Source organism: Corythoichthys intestinalis, chromosome 6, assembly GCF_030265065.1.
Source record: "Corythoichthys intestinalis isolate RoL2023-P3 chromosome 6, ASM3026506v1, whole genome shotgun sequence".
In the NCBI taxonomy this organism is placed as follows: domain Eukaryota; kingdom Metazoa; phylum Chordata; class Actinopteri; order Syngnathiformes; family Syngnathidae; genus Corythoichthys; species Corythoichthys intestinalis.
This window is the reverse complement of record NC_080400.1, coordinates 57,105,756-57,125,363: the sequence shown is the minus strand read 5'-3', so window position 1 is coordinate 57,125,363 and position 19,608 is coordinate 57,105,756. Positions and strand designations below refer to the sequence as shown.

The following is a 19,608-nucleotide window of genomic DNA, read 5'->3' as shown; positions in this document are numbered from 1 at the left end:
ATGCACATCAGACGGTGCTTCACATCAAGACAATTCTTACCAGGTGTGTGTTTTATAGTGTGCAGGGCAGCTTTAAATCATTCATCAGTGATTGGGCACACACCTGACTTAAATTGTTTGGTAAAAATTGGTTTCAATTTCTTTTTAAGTCTCCTCAGGCAGAGACACTTGCTTATTTTCCCCCTTCTGTCATTGTTTGCATGCTATCCTCATTAAAAAATGACAACCTATAAATGTTTGGGTGGTTTTAGTTAAAGCAGACACTATATTTTCATCTGTGTGATCTTGACAAAAATCAGTTCCCATTTGATGGTGATTTAATGCAGAAATGTGAGAAATTCCAAAAGGTTCGGATACTTTTTCATACCACTGTACTGTATATAGTACAATACAATATACAGAGAGTTGTCAGGTTACGATATCCTCGATTATAACTTTAAGATGCCCGTGCCTCGTCCGCCATTTTGTCCCAAGCACCAATGATTCTGCTTAGCTTGCGCATAGTGCTTGTCTGTGCGTATGTGCCAGTAGTATTTTTGCCTTTTTCACTCTCATTTTTCCCACATTATGACCCCAAAGAAGAAAGCTGGTCCTTTAGGTCTAGCCAAAAGAAAAGTCGCTACCATGGAAATAAGCTTAACATCAATAAAATGATCGGAAAAAGTAGAGACACCGACCGACATCGGCAAAGATATTCTGCGTTTCTGTTGCGCGAAAACACATTTCCTTGTCGCCAAAAGCAGTTTTGTGTTCACACAGACCTTACTTCACTAACAGTAAAAGTCCAGGGTTTCTCTATTAAATAAGATGTTTATTTAATGCTTTGAAATGCCACTTTAAACAATGAATATTTTTAATCGTTGCAAACACAAATACAACTTAAACGCAACAAACAGCTTGATGTAACTTCTGTTTCAGTGAGAACACAAGGCTTAACAAAAAAACTTCACCTCACCAAAACTCTTTACACGGCTGTTATAATGCCCCCTACTCCTTGAAATAGGAAGAGTCGCTGTTAAAACACAACAAACACATTGGAACTTGGGACTAAAGGATACATGCTTGCCACTTTTCACTTGATGACAGCGTCTACGTCAGGCTTCTCCCGTTATGCACTTGCCGTCGACCACTGTTCACACTGGGCTGACGCTAGTGCAAAAGGCCTATCGGGGGTATTTAGGGGCACTTAAAGGGTTAATTTCGATTTACGCGGAAATTCGGGTTACGTCGCCAGCGTAGGAACGGAACTCATTCATAACCCGTGGACTAAATATATTGTGAAATTCAATGTACTGTAACTTTAGCATTTGGTGTTGCTGAACATCTTGCACAGTAGTAGTATATTACTTGTATGATATTAGGAAGATTAAAGTGGCTACTTTGTTTTGCACAAATGTCATCAAATTTTGCAAGACTACAACTTTGTTTTGGTGCCATTCTTTAAATACATATTACTGAAAGAACACAGGTACCCTGAGGTGTGAATGTTTAGTACATGAAACATCATTCATTGAGTTTTTTGCCTTCCCATAAAACTGAATTTATGACATTGTGAAATTTCTATGAGCTTCAAAACTGAGGAAAACAATAGGCTTAAGCTTTTACTCTCACTACATAAACATTTTGTTCATTTTTTATAGTCTCAGCATCAGAGGGACTCTCCTGTTTTTCATAGAGTACATGAAAGACTTTTATCAAGAAAAAATGCATTGTGGGATTAATGTGGATGTAAGGTGCTATGAATTACTACAGTTAGTGACTTTAAAATAGCAGACCATATTTTGGACACAAATCCATCCAGAAAAGAGACAGAAAAGGCCTAGTAATTTGATTAGATCCTAATTAGTCCTCCTTTCTCGGCTGCTTAACCCCACTCACTAAAAAAATCTCCAAACAGAAGATGATGTCACACCCAGAATGAGCTGCAGCTTTTCCATAGGCTTTCTGTTATTCTCTTTTTGTCGTGTGACCGTTCCGTATTCAGTCATCATGTATTAGCTAGCGCAGCACTAGAAATTAGACATGATCAAAAATTCTGGATGTGATGTCACAACCAGAATTGATGAAAAAAAGTGGGTGTTCCCGGATTGTTTTTGTGGAATAACTATGAAATGGTTAAGAAAAAAAACCCAAGCCAAATTTGTTTTCATTTTTTTTTTTTTTTTTTTTTTTTAATTTTTTGAAAATGGTCACCATTTCATAGTGGGAGTCATGATGCAGTGTTGTTGCGAGGCGAATCTGACATTTGCAGGATATGCTGCAGACATAATTCTGAGCTATTACGGCTGATTGCATTGTCAAGTCAAGTGACTATTACCGTAATTTCCCAAATATAAGGTGCACCCGTGTATAACGCGCACCCCAAATTTACTTGTAAAATCTAGGGAACATTATTGTACCCGTGTATAACACGCACCCTAATTTTAGCACTAATAAATAGAAGAATACAAGAAAACAGAGCTTGTGTTCAGATACAGAAATGTCATTTTACTGACTGGTGAAACACAGCACAAGCATAGCACATTGGTAGTTCAAAATATTACCGTAAACTGACAATATGTACGGTAATGATATGATTTGAAAACTTCTCCAACTTACCAGAATCCAGGAGAAAACAAAACAGATGTGGCTTTTCTTTTAAAGGCTGCTGTATAACTTGCTCGTTTCATCATGATGAATAAATGTTTTTTCCATGGATAGATACGGTAAAATAAAAGTGAGGCTAGATGTCGGAAAACCGAAAGCGTGCATCGCTGTAGACTAACAAGAGGAACTATTGTTATTTGGGTTTGAGTTTCCCGAGGGACAGATATAGTTGACGGACACAGAAAGTGTGTGTTGTGTTACATTTGTTACGGTCCGAGTTGTGGAGCTGCAATAAACTTTGACTCAAATGAGTTCAAGAAACTAAATTCTGTGCTTTATGAAGAGTGAAAAAAGCAGAATTTAACACAGACAAAATAATTCGACCAATCAGCGTTAAGTATTACCGTGTAACGAGTTATAACAGAATTCACTGGCGGAACTCATGTTGGCACGTTGTATAGTTCCCGGGGGGAGGTATTTTGTTAAGGGAACAGCCGGAAAGATAGTTATATTCCGCGGGTTGCATGTCAGACAGACATAGCTACTGTATTTTGTTGCAGCCTAAATGTCAATAAAGCAACGCGGATTAGCTCTGTTGTTTGATACTCCGCCTCCTTCCCTAGCTTGCCACGACGAAACAAAATGGTGACGTCACGTACAGTAATGGTCGGCAACGGATCGCCGCATACGTTTCTTCAACACAACATGGCCGTGTCAATAAAAAAAAAAGTCGGTATTTATATATATACAATATATTTATATTTTTGTCTCCGTCCTTTTACCCGTTTATAATGCGCACCATGGTTGTTGATTTTGGGGGAAAAAAGTACGCGTTATATTCGGGAAATTACGGTATGTATATAGCCCTTAATCACAACAAATGTCTCAAAGGGCTTTACAGGCCCACTTAACAGTTTCAACAACCTCTGATCTGAACCCCCAAAACAGCAAGGGAAAGCATATGGATGACTTGATAACAGGCACAAAACAATTTTAAGTTTTTCTTTTCCTAATATAGGGAGTCCTCGGTTATTTACATCTTTAGCGCTGCAATGCATGCTGGGAGGCATGTTGTACGACAAGGGTTGGCAACAGGTGGCAGCAGAGGTTGTTGTCTCCCCCAAGGGAAGTGTGAGATCACACTGAGCAGTGATGGCCAAATGAAGCTTCTTGAAGCAATGAAGCTAATTGCAGCCAGTTGATTCAAAGCTTCATGGTGGTTCATTTGCTCAATGGCGTTATCAAGTGGTCTTAAAGCCCAAACTGCGAACATTGTTTAGAATTTTATGGCTTTTTGTTTAACGACAGAAAGAAAATATGATTGTGCTTGTGTTACTGTCTGAACAAAATGCAATAAGTGCTATAAGAATTTGACAGATGAGTGAGCCTGGGACCAGGTGCTGGTGATCATCGCCAGCAGCTGACCTAATTTGGTCCTTGGCTTCACATCATTGCCAGATCAACAACTCAACTCCACAAGCTTGTGACTCCAACTTTCAGCTAACAAAGAACCTTGTACTCTTGATACTGAACTCGCCAGATCCTGTACTGCTTGCCTAACAGAACACCTGCTTGGCCATTCACCTGCTCTATCAATCTATCTGTTCAGCCCACAGGATTTTTTGAACACTATATGCCACTACCTCTAACAGTCAATCAATTCTTGTCCCCACTGCCAGTTTGCCTCCCGTCTCTGCGCTCGGGTCCTCTGTTACCCCAGAACCTTAAATAATGCAATATGTTGTTTATAGTCTAAAAATAAGTCATTTTTAATGTGGAATTGCTTGTTCAGAATGAATCTTTTTATCCGGGCAGTACATTATGGTTTCAACTACTTTCGACCAGTTCTGGCCCAAAGTGTTTGCTGATCCAGCAAGTGTATCCATACTGAGTTCGGGGCGGATCCGTTTTACGGAATTGGGCCAAAATTTGCATTATGTCTGGTCCATGTCCACTCCAGTTATATTTCCATATCTGAGAATCTGAACTATGTCTAGCCCAGTGCTGGCCAAAATTGGGTACGATGTGTACCATATTCGGGCCAAACATTTGTCATGTCTGCTACTTTGGACCAGTTCTGGCCCAAAACTGTTTGCTGATCTGGCAAGTAAAATCATACTGCGTTTGGCCCATGGTTAAAAAAGATACTGGAGCAGATCCGGCGTACAAAATTAGGCCGAAATTTGCATTACATCTGGCCCATGTCCACTCCAGTTATCTTTTGCTATCTGGATAGTCACCCAGGGCCAGGCCTGACACAGACCTTATGTTACCAAAAGTCGCTCTCTCGCTCAGGCTCATTCTTCTCAGCAGTAATTCTTAGCATATTTTTTGTTTTAAATGTATTTTAGATATTTTATACAAAGTACTTCGACGTAAATATCGCCTGTAAAACACATACACAGACATTCGGGTTACATCGCCAGTGTTGGAACTAAAGTCATTCGAAGCTCATGGACTCGCTGTATAGTGGCACGCATGAAAATTAGCCAAATTGGCAAATACAAGACTGGAGACAAATATTATAACACAAGGTATTTGTCAAACTGGAAGTATGCTTTAACCAACCTAGGAAAATATGGCACTTGGGGACTAAATGGCTGACGAAGCATGAAAGTCGTAAAGTTGAAATGTCGTAGGTCAAGCGCATTGTAACCTGAGGACCCCCTGTAAATAAAAATAACTTGCGCAGTCAAATTGTAGGAGTAAAATGCCCAAGGTCCCAAGACAAAGAAAAATAAATAGATTGATTAGCTTTGTAAAGGGTGAACAGTTTTTTGTCATTTCCTTTCATTATAGCTCACATGCCCATTGCGTTTCAAGTCCTTGTTGAGGCTTTGCTACAATAGGAATTAATTGTGTCATAGAGTTTCTCCTTTGACTTGTTCATTATTGTTGAGTCCTGGTGATGGTTTGCTTCTCATGCCCTCGGTCCCTCCCCGTGATGTTTCTTGGAAGAAGAGGTGTGGCCAACAAATAGACATGATAATACGTTTGTACTCCCTGCGAAAGTTCTGATTCAGTAGGCCGTAGATGATGGCATTAAGGCAACTGTTGAAGTAAGCCATGAAATAGCTGACGACAAAGAGCCACTCTGGGATGCGAGGGGTGACTTCTTCTGGGTCGATGGCGACAGCGAGCCCAATGAAGTTCAGTGGTGCCCAACAAATGGCAAAAAGCACAAACACTACAAACATGGTGATGAAGTTCCTTAAGTCGCTGGGCTTGATGCGAGGACGCACCTCTGATTTCACCTTGCGCCTTACCTGAATAACCAAGATCCATATTCGCATGTAACAGAACGTGACCACAGAAATGGGCACAAAGAAATGGATGACCACCACTGTTATGGTATAGGAAGTGCTGACAGTCTGAGCAAATGTGCACGAGTAGACACGGGGGTCGTACTGCAGGGAGCCAAAAAACAAATTTGGCACAATGGCCGTGAGTGTCAAGCACCAAATAAGTGTGACCAGTAGGAGTGTGTTCCGATTGCTGTACAGCTTGTCGTAGCTGAAGTTGTGGCAGATGTAGCAGTAGCGGTTGATGGCGATGCCCGTGATGTTGAAGATGGAGCCAATGACGCTCAAACCCATCAGGAAGCCACTTACCTGAAAGAGGCAGACATTTATAAAAATAAATGACAGCACAGAATACATATAAATAAACAGCGTTAAGCACAAATGATGTAATGACATGGTTTCGAAGATGAGTATTTGCTTAGTTTTGGAAGGGGAAAAGAAAGGCATTTCACGATTGTTCCACAAAACCTTTTCTCATTCTGTATATGGTTTTGCAAAACACAAAGAAAAATGCAGTTGTCGGCATAGGCAGAGTTTGATATTCGAGGGACGGGGGGGCGAAACATATTGAGGACCCCGAAACGGAGTGTCAGCAATAAAATTAACTTGCAACATACACTCACCGGCCACTTTATTAGGTACACTATGCTAGTAACTGGTTGGACCCCCTTTTGCCTTCAGAACTGCCTCAATTCTTCGTGGCATAGATTCAACAAGGTGCTGGAAGCATTCCTCAGAGAGTTTGGTCCATATTGACATGATGGCATTACACAGTTGGTGCAGATTTGTCGGCTGCACATCCATGATGCGAATCTCCCGTTCCACCACATCCCAAAGATGCTCTATTGGATTGAGATCTGGTGACTGTGGAGGCCATTTGAGTACAGTGAACTCATTGTCATGTTCAAGAAACCAGTCTGAGATGATTCCAGCTTTATGACTTGGCGCATTATCCTGCTGAAAGTAGCCATCAGAAATTGGGTACATTGTGGTCATAAAGGGATGGGCATGGTCAGCAACAATACTAAGGTAGGCTGTGGCATTCCAATGATGCTCAATTGGGACCAAGGGGCCCAAAGAGTGCCAAGAAAATATTCCCTACACCATTACACCACCACCAGCAGCCTGAACCGTTGATAAAAGGCAGGATGGATCCATGGTTTCGTGTTGTTGACGCCAAATTGTGGCCCGACCATCCGAATGTCGCAGCAGAAATCCAGACTCATCAGACCAGGCAACGTTTTTCCAATCTTCTATTGTCCAATTTCGATGAGCTTGTGCAAATTGTAGCCTCAGTTTCCTGTTCTTAGCTGAAAGGAGTGGCATCCGGCGTGGTCTTCTGCTGCTGTAGCCCATCTGCCTCAAAGTTCGAGGTACTGGGCGTTCAGAGATCCTATTCTGCCTACCTTTGTTGTAACGGGTGGTTATTTGAGTCACTGTTGCCTTTCTATTAGCTCGAACCAGTCTGGCCATTCTCCTCTGACCTCTGGCATCAATAAGGCATTTCCGCTCACAGAACTGCCGCTCACTGGATATTTTTTTTTTTTTTTCGGACCATTCTCTGTAAACCCTAGAGTTGTGCGTGAAAATACCAGGAGATCAGCAGTTTCTGAAACACTCAGACCAGCCCTTCTGGCACCAACAACCATGCAACGTTCGAAGTCACTTAAATCACCTTTCTTCCCCATACTGATCCTCGGTTTGAACTACAGGAGATTGTCTTAAACCATGTTTATGTCATGCACTGAGTTGACGCCATGTGATTGGCTGATTAGAAATTAAGCGTTAAGGAGCAGTTGGACAGGTGTACCTAATAAAGTGGCCGGTCTGTGTATATGTGTACAGTGTTCCCTCGTTTTTCGCGGTTAATGGGGACCAGAACCCGCCGTGATAAGTGAAAAACACAACACGTCCAGCTGCAACGAACGTCGCCACACACACACGTTCATTCCAGTGCGCGCTTACTTATCCCCCCGCCCACGCATGCGCACACAGAGCCTGTCTGTTCCAAGGCAACACTCGCAACACTTCAATGAGTTGGTCTACTCAAATCCTCTCACACATGATGAGTTGGCACAGCAACTTTTTAACAACGTAAACGATGATTGACGTATGCAGCGCTTTTGAAGCTCGTGACTCTGGCAAGATTTTCCCATTGACAGTGTATCAAATACACTGCCAATGGGTTTTCCCATTGACAGTGTATCAAATACTTGTTCTCTCCACTGTATATAAACTACAAAGAGATAATGTGCTTTTTCAGTGTGAGTGTTCAAATATATGCAGTGAAAATAGGGGGGGGTGCCAACAAATATGTTGCCTAGGGTACCAAATTGGTCAGGAATGGCCCTGATCTCTAAGGTGCTAGTCACATGATCTGTTCGAAAAAAATTTCTGACCCATTATGAATCACTTGAAGGATTCTTGTTCATTTCATTCATTTTTGTTTTTTTGTTTTATTGCTTTACAACTATTATAGACATTTTACTGGCTACACTGAAAAAAAATAACTGGTGGATTTACTTGATAAAATCACTGTAACAATTTGCACTTCTATTAAGTAAATTTTACTGCTTGTGATACTGCTTGCAATATTTAGTTCAGTTCAGCACTTACTTCTATTAAGTACATTTTACTGCTTGTGATACTGCATGCAATATTTAGTTTAGTTCACAAGCAGTAAAATGTACTTAATAGAAGTAAGTGCAAATTGTTACAATGATTTTATCTAGTAAATCCACCAGTTAATTTTTTTGTACTTACAATTTGCACTTTTATTAAGTGAAATTTTCTGCTTGTGATACTACTTGCAATATTAAGTTCAATTCACAAGCAGTAAAATTTACTGAATAAAAGTGCAAATTGTGACAATGATTTTATCAACTAAATCCACCAGTTATTTTTTTCAGTTTGAGTCTGCATTTTAAATTAATATATAGGAAAGTCAATTACATGCAATGATATTTTTGGCCACCCCAGGCACTTCCCCCTGGCCCCTCTTATACCCCACATATGGTTGTCAGTCAGGTTGAAGTACAGGAATTGGAATTGCCCAATCCTTAAGAGGGTGAAAAATGGAGTCATGAAAAACATGATTACATATAAACCACCGCTACAACACTAAACTCGCTTCAACTTACCCCCATTGCTGTTACCAGCTCAGCTACATTACGTAGAATATAATCATTTTATTATTATTCTTAAAATTTTGTCGATAAACTATTCCATGCGATTGAGATTCAGACTTGTGGGCTTTATGTTCCATGCACATCTAGAGTTTATGCATTCTTGCGCCTGTTGAGAAAGCGTTTTAAACCAGGTGAACATGCACAGTGAAATGAAATGGGCAGCTTTTTTTGCAGGCTATGAGCAATCATCTACAGTTTCACTTTAAAGGTAGTGTGCTAGTGGCATACTACTTTGAGAAAGAAGTTCGTTGGGAGGTAAAAGCGTGCAAAGTGTGACGAACTGCACGCAGACCTTCATGGACAAATTATGTAAATTTAGCGTGGGAGATTGCAGATTGACACTGTGAAGTGGGCAGATTGCCTTTCACCCTGATTGTTTATTTTCGTGTGGGACCACCGAACCAATAGCTGAACTGAGGTGATTGGGATGATTTAAAAAAAAAAAAAAAAAAAAATAGAAGAAGATGGTAAAAACAAAAATGTGTTGAATTAATGATTACTACAAAGATTCAGAGACAAGACAGCATGCCCAGTCACAAGAAGCAAATACCTCTTGAGATACTGTCGTGAGGCTATTGTTAAAACGAGAGTGAATGACTGAGATAATAGAGAACATAATAAAGGTGCTCTTGTGTGAAAGTATGTTATTATTTCATATTTGTAAATATGTTCAGCTTCTTTCATTTCATTTAAAAGTAGGCTAAGTTAAAAATACAAAACATTTATATTTATGTTATAGTCAGGGGTGCACATAAGTGGTCCGCATGCGCGGACTTTTGCTGAAAAGTGGCTGCAGGAGGTACCATGGCTAGAAGTAAATGATGCTCGCACGGAAATGCGGTACAAAATGTGCCATGAGAATCCCAATGTCGCTGATAAGAGCAGCACATTTTATGTAGGTCAAAGAATTTCAGCCATCCAAACTCTGTCTGAAAAGCACGAAAAAACACAGGGAGCATCTGGCAATTAAGCAAACTATCGATGTCAGACAGGACCCCACTCGCCCTATGGACAAGTGGCGGAATAAAGGTAATGAAGAACATCGCCATGTACTGACAAACGTGTTTTTGCCCGCATTTTAAAGCTAAACATGCACGTTCAATGAAGTCTTATGAGGAGGACATCCCACTTTTACAAAGGCTTGGAGTTAATGTGGGAGCCGCATAATGCCCTTTATTTTGAATTGGTTCTTTTATGTTCATTTCTTTACATTTCACTTCAAAGTAATGGCAATTTTGTTGTGCCAGTTGATGTTAATCAAGCATTAATTGTTAATATAATTAATTAAAGTCAATTGGCTCTAAGTAAAGCTTGTCATAATTTTATCGCTTCAGGCGGGCCGGCTCTCAAGCTCAATGAGGACCAAGTCACATCTCCAGGTCCTCCTCTGAGAACCTGGGCAAAAAAAATATGCGCACCCCTGGTTATAGTGGTGTAGATGGTAGCCCAAATAATATGTAATGATAACCTCAATATTGCTACAAATAAAGTAAAGAACAACTGGTTTCACAATCCTGAAAGTAAAGCATTTTTATATGGGTTTTGTAAGTAGATACAAAGGTAATCTCGAGTCAGATCTAGTAACAAATACTGAGTAAATTTTGCGTCAAAGGAAAAAAAAAATTACAGTAAAAATTACTTGAGGATTTTTGATAACAAATAATTATTGATGGCAAGTAAACTATAGTTAAAGATTACCTAAGTAAATATTACAAAGAATTTTATGCGTGGAAATAGTTACCCTACTTTTTTTTCTTTTATTTTTTTGGCACTCCAAATATTTTTTTTTCAGTGATCTTCAAATACCGTACTTGTCTTTAGTCTTCCCATTTTATACATGTGCAGTTTTTTTTTCCCAGGCAAAATTTATTCCTTTTCCTGCTGTCACTATTATTATTATTTTTTTTTAAAGTACAGTATTAAGGAGCACTTTGTTCCACACCTCTCATGTTTGCTTTTATGTGCGTTTGTTGCTTAATTGCTGTCCACTGCAATAAAGCAATTAAAACTCATTTGCATGTGGTATGTGGGAAGAAAAAAAGACATTCACTTTAAACTGCCCACCGCAGCAGTGCGTACTGGGTATCTAGTTGAGGCAGAACATGCACCTCAACAAGAGGTAGGAAAAAAAAACTTTGGAATTGTCCACAAAAAAAGAACAAACAAACAAAAAAAAAAGGACTTAAAGCATCTTACCTGAAAAAGTATCGGAACCTTTTGGAATTTCTCACATTTCTGCATAAAGTCACCATCAAATGTGATCTGATCTTTGTCAAAATCACACAGATGTAAAAACAGTGTCTGCTTTAACTAAAACCACCTAAACATTTATAGGTTTTCATATTTTAATGAGAATATCATGCAAACAATGACAAAAGGGGGACAAATAAGTACCGTATTTTCTTGACTATAAGGCGCACCTGACCATAAGCCGCCACCCACCAAATTTGACATGAAAACGGCATTTGTTCATAGATAAGCCGCACTGGGCATATAAGCCGCAGTTGTCCTCACTGTATTATGAGATATTTACACCAAAAGATATTAACTGGTATAACTTCATTTGACAATGGCAACATAAGACTGTCATGAGACCAAATTAACCACCATTAAGCTTTGAACCACTTGGGTGCAAAGCCTTATTGTTTCTAAAAGCTTCATTTGGCCATCACTGCTCCCTTGGGGGAGACAGTCAACATCTGCTGCCGCCTGCTTTCAGCACTGTTGTCATCCAACATTCCTCCTAGCATGCATTGCGGTGCTAGAGATGTAAATAACAATCGTGTTCTGTGCTAATTATTTCTTCAGTTACTGTTCCAGTTGTTTCATTAATTGCTAGTTAGGGTATTTGGTAACATTTTCTTGGATAGTGGTACCATAATACTGTCATATGACAGTCATAATTATTACATGACAATTTCATGAGCATGAATGAATGCTTATAATAGAGGTCGGTTAGTGTCATCCAGCAAATTATTGACATCTGTCATAAGCATTCAGTAATGCCCATGATAGTGTCATGTCATAATTATGATGTTCTTATGACAGTTTTATGATGCCGCTGTCAAATAAAGTGTTACCTGTTAACCCAAATAAATCAACAAATAAGCCGCACTGGGACTATAAGCCGCAGGATTCAAAATGAGGGAAAAAAGTAGCGGTTTATAGTCCGAAAATTAGGGTAAGTGAACCCTCTGCCTAAGGAGACTTAAAAAACAATTGAAACCAATTTTACCAAACAATATAAGTCAGGTGTGTGCCCAATCATTAGCCACGTTTACATGCTGACTTTTATTCATACCGATTCAAATCATTCCGAATGGAAATTTCACATCAGCTGTTTACATGTCACTTCATCTATTCTGATCCAGCGTTTACATGTGCCTGCCTTTATTCCGAAAGGACGTTTGACAACTGCCGTCTGACATGCGCAGATTAATCAAAACAAAGCGTCACGTTGCAAAACATGGAGATCGATCGTCAGATCAGCTGCTGTTTTAACTTTTCGAGTGGAAACAAAACTTCAGAATGATACGCCGTTCATTTAAAAAGTTGTGTGGGTGCGCTGTGCGTGTGCTTGGAAGCCATGTTGCAAGTGACGTTACTTACGTCACCAAGTGACGTCACCACGTCAGTACGGAGCATGCGCAGAAAGAACGCAACCAGACACCATTCCGCTTCCCTGTTTACATGATATAATTTTACTTCTAATCGGTTTGGGAAAAGGAATATTCCACCCCTGTGAATCGGAATGAAATTCCATTCGGTTTGGGACTGTTCATTCCGAATGAGGTGTTTATATGGGACACATTTATTCGGTTTGAACAAATATTCCGATTGTAATTGGAATATTTGGCTCCATGTAAACGTGGCAATTGATGAGTGGCTTAAAGCTGCCTTGCCCACTGAAAAACACACACCTGATAAGAATTGTCTTGATGAGAAGCATTGTCTGATGTGCATCATGGCTCGGTCAAAAGAGCTGTCTGAAGACCTGCGATCAAGGATTGTTGATGTTGAGGATACAAAACCATCTCTAAAAAGCTGGATGTTCATTAATCGACAATTGGAGAAGTTTTCTACAAATAAAGAGAGTTTGGCACTGTTGCTTCTCTCCCATGGAGTGGCAGTCCACCCAAGGTGGACCCTAGAGTGTCTGCTAAAGACTTCCAGAAATCACTGGCACAGTCCAATATCTCTGTGCGTACATCAACTACTGTATATGTAAAACTATGGCCAAGAATGGTGTTCATGGGAGGACTCCATGGAGGAAGCTACTGCTGTCTAAAAAAAAAAAAAAAAAAAAAACATTGTTGCTCATTTAATTTTCACAAAAACGCACTTGGACACTCGACAGAAGTTTTGGCAAAATATTTTGTGGACTGATGAAACCAAATTTGAATTGTTTGGGAGTAGCACACAACGTTACGTGTGGAGGAAAAATGGAACAGCTCACGAACATCAACACCTCATGCCCACAGAGAAGAATGGTGGAGGGAGCATCATGATTTGGGGCTGTTTTGCTGCCTCAGGGCCTGCACAACTTGCAATCATTAATGAAAGAATGAATTCAAAAGTTCATCAGGATATTTTGCAGGAAAACCTGAGGTCGTCTGTCAGACAGTTGAAGCTAAAAGGAGAATGGATGCTGCAACAAGACAATGATCCAAAACACAGAAGATAATCAACTTCATAATGATTTCAGAAGAACAAAATATACGTTCTGGAGTGGCCAAGTCCAAATCCAGACTTGAACCCCATTGAGATGCTGTGGGATGACCTAAAGACAGCGATTCATGCCAAACATCCCCGGAATCTGACTGAACTACAGTAGTTTTGTAGAGAAGAATGGGCCAAGATTAGTCCTGATCGATGTGCCAGACTGATCTGCAGCTACAGGAAGTGTCTGGTTGAAGTTATTGCTGCCAAAACAAAATATTTAAAGTGATGTTTCACTCACTTATTTTCCCCCTTCCGTCATTGTTTGCATACTATCCTCCTTAAAATATAAAACCTATAAATGTTTGGGTGGTTTTTAATTAAAGTAGAAACTGTTTTTTCATCTGTGTGATTTTGACAAAGCTCGGATTATATTTGATGGTGATTTTATGCAGAAATGTGAGAAATTCCAAAAGGTTCAGATACTTTATCATACCACTGTGTACTTATGAACTATCTTTTTGAACAATGATATCATCGCCAAACATCCTTTTCAATCCATTAAATGGAAAGTGTTCATTTTTTGAAGCTGTCATGAGTGGCGTCGCCGCTATACCTTTACTTGATATGCAGCCCCATATCATGACTGTGGAAATTTTGTGCACATTTTTGAGGCAGTCATCTTCATAAATCTCATTGGAATGACAAAACAAAAGTTCACTCAACACCTTACCCAAAGCAGATTTTCCCTTTCATCACTGAATATCACTTTCATCCAGTCGTCCTTATTGAACGATTGCTGCTCTTCTGGTTACAGGTTCTTTTTTCTTTTCACTTCATTTGGCTTTTCTGCAGGAAAATTCTATTTTTTTCTAGGGGCTTTCTTATCGTTCAGTCATAAAGACTGTACTTATCCTTGTTTACACTGGTTTGTGACTTATTTGTTGTTCAAAAAGTTGATGAGGAGGTGCAGGTTTTTTGTTTGTTTTTCATGAGTTCCTATTTTCACTCCCTCTCTGTTGGACAAAAAAACAACCTTGATACCAAGCTTTATAAATCCAGTCAAAATATCCACATGTACATGGATATCTAAAAACTAACGCACATTTTAATGACATCTGGTTACATCTGAGGATGTACACATGACCTCAGTAGACTATTTTGGCTGCAAGGTTAACTAAGGGGTGAGTTTTGTCCATCATCTGAAGAATTTGTTAATATTTTTTGTGCTTTACTTCCAACAAAACTGTATGAGAGCTTCAAAAGTATGCCAAAAGTAAGCCAAAAATAAAAAAGTAAGCCTTAGATGCTTGAGTGACTAGACCGGACAGTCTTCCATAAGTGGGTCAAGAATGACTACCTTATGCATTTTCTTTGGAATCCAAAGATTGATTGATTTTTATCAACGGTAGCTGTCAGCAATAAATTACCTGGGAATCGCACAAACCAGTGGTCCCCAACCTTTTTTGCACCACGTACCAATGTAATGTGGGCTTTTTGTTCACGGACCAACAATGTGTGGCAGAAAAGGACAGCTAATATAAAACAACACGACAGGGCTGAAAATGAATATTAAGTGCAGGGAAAGTGTCACTCACCTTGCGCTGAATCAACTTTTTTTTTTAGCCTCTCCTAAAACTTGACAGCAAATATCTGTGGTCGCAAGCATAATAAGGTTTCTTGGCTTTAGCAATATGGTGCGCCATGAGGTATGATGCTTTCAGTGCATTCGCTCTGGTTGCCTCGTTTTCTAGCTTTCAGCCACATATTATGCAGAATGGACTTGGTTGTAGGCTCCTCGTCTGGCTCAGCAGGTGGCCTTTTCCCCATAAAAAAGCTGTCCAAAGATGTTGCAGCCCGCAGCATACAGCCAACAGCATCTAAAGTTACTGTTTACATTGACAGGCTCTGGGCTGCTGCAAACACACCAGTAATTGCGGCCAACCACTAGATGGCGACTACACAAAGCTTTACTCAGCTTACTCAATAGAGAAGCATTGGATATTGATGCGTCAAGGCCACAGTGACAGGGCAGATTGCGGTTGTGAACAAATGATTGATTATTTCTCTGCGGCCCGATAGCAAATGCGCCACAGACCGGTACCGGCCCATGGCCCGGTGGTTGGGGATCACTGACACAGACTATATCAGAAGTGTCTTTTTTTTCTCTTTTTTTTAAGATCTTTTACATCTTGAATGTCCAGACTATAAGCCTTTTGAGGCCTGGATTCTGAATTTTTGTGGCTCAACTGTCAAAAGCAGAACCCCATAAAAAAAAAAAAAAAAGACAAAATTACAAAACTACAGAAATCTAAAGGCAAAAAGCTGAAAACCCACAGAAAATGCAAAAAAAAAAAAAAAAAAATAAACACAAAAAACACACAAAAAAGAGCAGAAATGTCTAAAAAACACAAAACAGTGAAAAAAAAATTAGAAAAACTGCATAAAACGCAATCACTGCAAAAAAAAAGAAAAAGGCAACCGCAAAAATGTGAAATCAAACACAACTGTGAAAATTGACGAAAAAAAGTGAAAAACAAACGACTGCGAAAAATGCAAGACATGAGAAAAATTTGCAAAAAAAAATACACATTAACATCACAAGATCAAAAATATCTAGAAAACACAAAACATAGAAAAATTAAGAAAAACTGCGTCAAACACAAGTACTGCTTAAAAATATTTAAAAAAAACAAGAAAAAAGTAACCGCAAAAAAAGTGAAAAAAAAAATCCCCACAAAACTGGTAAAATTACAAATGAATAAAAAAAATTTGAAAAACGAAACAACTGCGAAAAAATGTGAAAAATGGAAGACATGAGAAAACTGCCAAAACCTCCAAAACAGCAGAATCGCAAAATAACAGTAATAATCATATGAAATAATAATGATATTGACAGTGGGCCGCAAATAGCACGAGGACCAGACTTTGGACACAGCTGATGTAAAAGATCAAAACTTAAAATAAAAAGTCAAAAACACTCCTATTATCATCTGTGTTGTGCCCAGGTAATTTATTCCCGGCAGCCACAGTTCAGTTTCCCATTGGATTCCATAGGAAAATGCAAGTGGGTAACTTTTACTTTTGGGTTAGTAATACAGAAACTAAAATTTCTTCAAATGTATAAAAGTGAGGTTAAAACCAGAAATGGGTAGAGTAGCCGACAGTTTTAATCAAGAGTAGCGTGACTTTAAAATAATATTAATCAAGTAAAAGTAAATGTAGCCATCCAAAATTTTACTCAAGTACAAGTAAAAAAGTATTAGTTGAAAAGAATGCTCAAGTAATGAGTAACTTTTTTTTTTTTTTTTTTTTTTTAAACAATCTTATTTTTATCTATATGAACTTTCATTATTATAATGTACTATGACCTATTACATAACAGCATTCGGCCACAGAATACACACACAAAAAAATCATTGAATTCTGGCGTAAAAAAAAAATGTACAGAAATGAAGCATCATTCACACACCCCCAAAAAACAAAAACAAATAAATAAATAATAAATATAACACTAAATGAATTCTGCCATCGAAAAATGTACAGAAATGAAGCATCATTCGTCCAAAGAGCATAAGTGCCCTCTAGTGGAGAAAACATACTTCCTATTATGAAATTAAAAGGCTTATATTGTCCGGTTTTTCGTGGTCAATTGGTGCCAAATAAAATCTGGGAGCGAGGTTAAAATCCGCACTTTCGAGTCATGTTGAGTGCAGCGCTCTATGTCAAATACTTAATGACGCCACATGATTGAACAGGCTGGTGTGATCCTAGGACATCATAGAGTCATGTGATTATTGTTGCAACGTCTCATTGGTGAAACAGGTAGAGCCACTGTTGGCATCGCTGGCAAAAAAAAGTAAAATCCAATACAGTGGGGCAAATAAGTGTTTCGTCAACCACTAATTGTGCAAGTTCTCCCACTTGAAAATATTAGAGAGGCCTGTAATTGTCAACATGGGTAAACCTCATCCATGAGAGACAGAATGTGGGGAAAAAAAAAAACAGAAAATCACATTGTTTGATTTTTAAAGAATTTATTTGCAAATCATGGTGTGAAATACCGTAATTTCCCAAATATAAGGCACACCCGTGTATAAGGCGCACCCCAAATTTACTCGTAAAAACAAGGGGAAATTATTGTACCCATGTATAATGCGCACCCTAATTTTAGCACCAATAAATAGAAGAATACAAGAAAACAGAGCTCGTGTACAGATACAGAAATGTCATTTTACTGACTGGTGAAACACAGCACAAGCATAGCACATTGGTAGTTCAAAATATTACAATAAACTGATAATATGTACGGTAATAAATAATATGATTTGACAACTTCTCCAACTTACCAGAATCCAGGAGAAAACAAAACAGATGTGGCTTTTCTTTTAAAGGCTGCTGTATGCCTTGCTCGTTTCATCATGATGAATAAATGTTTCTTCCATGGATAGATACGATAAAATAAAAGTGAGGCTACAAGTCGGAAAACTGAAAGCGCGCATCGCTGTAGACTAACAACAGGAACTATTGTTATTTGGGTTTGAGTTTCCCGAGGGACAGATATAGTTGACGGACACAGAAAGTTTGTGTTGTGTTACATTTGTTACGGTCAGAGTTACGGAGCTGCAACGGAGTTGCAATAAACCTTGATTCAAATGAGTTCAAGAAACTAAATTCTGCGCTTTATGGAGAGTGAAAAAAGCTGAATTTAACACAGACGAAATAATTCGACCAATCAGAGTGAAGTATTACCGTATACTGAATTCTAACAGACTTAACCGGTGGAACTTATGTTGGCACGTTGTATAGTTCCCGGGGGAGGTATTTTGTTGAGGGAACAGCCGGAAAGATATTCCGCGGGTTGCATGTGAGACAGACATTGCTACCTTATTTTGTTGCAGCCTAAATGTCAATAAAGCAACACGGATTAGCTCCGTTGTTTGATACTCCACCTCCGACTTCTTCCATAGCTCGCCACGACCGAAAGAAAATGGTGACGTCACGTACCGTAATGGTCGGCAACGGATCGCTGCATCCGTTTCTTCAACACAACATGGCCGTGTCAATAAAAAAAAATCGGTCTTTATTTATATATAATATATTTATATTTTTGTCTCCATCCCTGTACCCGTTTATAACACGCACCATGATTTTACAAGTTGATTTTGGGGGGGGGAAATTTGCGTTATATTCGGGAAATTACGGTAAGTATTTGGTCAATACCAAAAGTTAATCTCAATACTTTATGTTCCCTTTGTTGGCAATAACGGAGGCCAATCGTTTTCTGTAACTCTTCACAAGCTTTTCACACACTGTTGCTGGTATTTTGGCCCATTCCTCCATGCAGATCTCCTCTAGAGCAGTGATGTTTTGGGGCTGTCGTTGGGCAACACGGACTTTCAACTCCCGCCGCAGATTTTCTATGGGGTTGAGATCTGGAGACTGGCTAGGCCTTTCCAGGACCTTGAAATGCTTCTTACGAAACCACCCCTTTGTTGCCCTGGCTGTGTGTTTAGGATCATTGTCATGCTGAAAGACCCAGCCACGTCTCATCTTCAATGTCCTTGCTGATGGAAGGAGATTTTCGCTCAAAATCTCTCGATACATGGCCCCATTCGTTCTTTCCTTTACACAGATAGGTCGTCCTGGTCCCTTTGCAGAAAAACAGCCCCAATGCATGATGTTTCCACCCCCAAGCTTCACAGTGGGTATGGTGTTCTTCGGATGCAATTCAGTATTCTTTCTCCTCCAAACACGAGAACCTATGTTTCTACCAAAAAGTTCTATTTTGGTTTCATCTGACCATAACACATCCTCTTCTGGATCATCCAAATGCTCTCTAGCGAACTGCAGACGGGCCTGGACGTGTACTG

General features: G+C 39.3%; 1 protein-coding gene across 1 annotated transcript in view; it reads right to left on the bottom strand.

The window, feature by feature from the left end:
* Positions 1-5,132: 5,132 nt before the first annotated feature.
* The window catches only part of LOC130917920 (melatonin receptor type 1B-like), an 83,852-nt gene continuing 69,376 nt past the window's right edge, over positions 5,133-19,608 (bottom strand). Inside the window, exon 3 of the mRNA XM_057839700.1 lies at positions 5,133-6,197. Within this exon, the coding sequence (XP_057695683.1) occupies positions 5,448-6,197 (750 nt within the window). The 3' untranslated portion in view covers positions 5,133-5,447. The remainder of the gene's footprint in view (positions 6,198-19,608) is intronic.